This window comes from Numida meleagris, unplaced genomic scaffold (genome assembly GCF_002078875.1).
Source record: "Numida meleagris isolate 19003 breed g44 Domestic line unplaced genomic scaffold, NumMel1.0 unplaced_Scaffold1985, whole genome shotgun sequence".
Taxonomy (NCBI): Eukaryota; Metazoa; Chordata; class Aves; order Galliformes; family Numididae; genus Numida; species Numida meleagris.
In genome coordinates, this window is record NW_018363774.1 from 1 (window position 1) to 1,428 (window position 1,428).

Consider the following 1,428-nt stretch of genomic DNA (forward strand, 5'->3'; position numbering starts at 1 on the left):
CCAAGGCTCACCAGCTGCAGCATCATGGAGACGCTCTCCCACGTGGCCTCCTTGATGTTGTCCCCGCCGTCCACCAGCCCCTGGTAGCCCTGTTGAGGGGGAGAAGGTGGCTGTGACACCGGGTCCCTGCGGGCTCTGGGGAGGGGGGATCAAGGTGGGGGGCACCAACCTCATGCACGAAGTAGACTTTGGCACCGGTGTATATGCCCACCCGCACCACGGCGCGGACGGCCGCATTCATGCCTGCGGGAAGAGGAGAGCGTCCCCGGTGACCCCACCCCATAGGGAACCCCAAAAGCCATCGTGTGTCCCCCCCCCCCCTTTCCCAACTCCAAGATTGCACAACTCCCGGTGTGTGTGTTGTCCCCCCCAGCCCCCACCACCCGCACGGATCCGGCCCCGCAGCTGCGGGTTATTTTTGCCGCGCTGACATTTAGGGCACTGAGGCCGCGTGATGCCGGTGACGGGGACAGCTGGTGGCACGCCGCGGTGGCGGTGAAGCAAAACAGAACCCCCGTGCTGCGCGCTCCCCATCCCCAGGGCTTGCAGGCAGAGAGCAAGGACTGGGCTCAGTCTGGGTCTTTTGGGGCAAAATCTGGACACTTTTTAGAGCTTTGCTTTATGCTGCCTGAAAGTCCCAGATTTTGTCTTCCTTTCCCCTTCCCTCCGCCCCCATTTGCAGCAAATCATCCCAGGAATGTATCACTGTTAATTATTGTTGCAAATTGTTATTGGAAAAATCAGCACTGCACGTTATTCCAAAGCGCCGTCTGAAATAAAATCCCTCCTGTCCCCCACACAACACCGCAAGGAGCCCCCCCAAAAAACATGTGGGACAAACACACCTTGCAAGGAAACACAGCTAGCAACAAACAGCAAGATCCAAGCACATGCAAGCACCGTTTTTGCTTGTTTTACCCCCAGAGCAACCCCACGAGGTGGGTTTTTGAGGGACGGCACCCTCCTTACCCTGTGCGTCCCCCCCTGAGGTGAGGACAGCGATGGCTTTGCCAGCACCCATGTGCTCTCGGCTCCCGCAATGCTTTGGGGGCTGCGCCATCTTCTTGGCTGAAAAAGAGGGAAATGGGGCAAAAAAAACAACGGGGCGGCCGGGGGCGAGGTGGCGGCGGAGTGGCACCGAGCGCAGCCCCGGTGTCACACCGCAAAGTGACACTGACCGCTGCGTCAGCCCCTAAATCAGGCTCCAGGAGGGAGGGACGGCCCCGGGGGTGGCCCCCGGCTCAGCCCTGGAAGGCATTAGGAAGAGGAGGGGGGGGACATGGCCCTGGGTTGTCCTCAGCCCCCCCCCCCCCACTCCAGTGCCACCCCTGGGGCTGTTTTGATGGGAAATGGGGGGGGGGTGGGAGGAGGATTTCTGTGGCCTGGTGCAGAAGTAGCAGGGTTGGGGGGGAAAGTGAGGCATGGAGG

At 60.9% G+C, this 1,428-nt stretch overlaps 1 protein-coding gene across 1 annotated transcript; it reads right to left on the reverse strand.

Moving 5' to 3' along the window:
- Positions 1-11: 11 nt before the first annotated feature.
- On the reverse strand, positions 12-1,351 carry LOC110390780 (ATP-dependent 6-phosphofructokinase, muscle type-like; the record flags this gene model as incomplete). Its single annotated transcript, XM_021382273.1, has 3 exons — positions 970-1,351; positions 170-243; positions 12-89 (listed from the first exon to the last, which is right to left on the reverse strand). Coding segments are annotated over exons 1-3 (243 nt in total), but the record flags the coding sequence as incomplete, so codon positions are not given.
- Between the last annotated feature and the right edge of the window lie 77 nt (positions 1,352-1,428).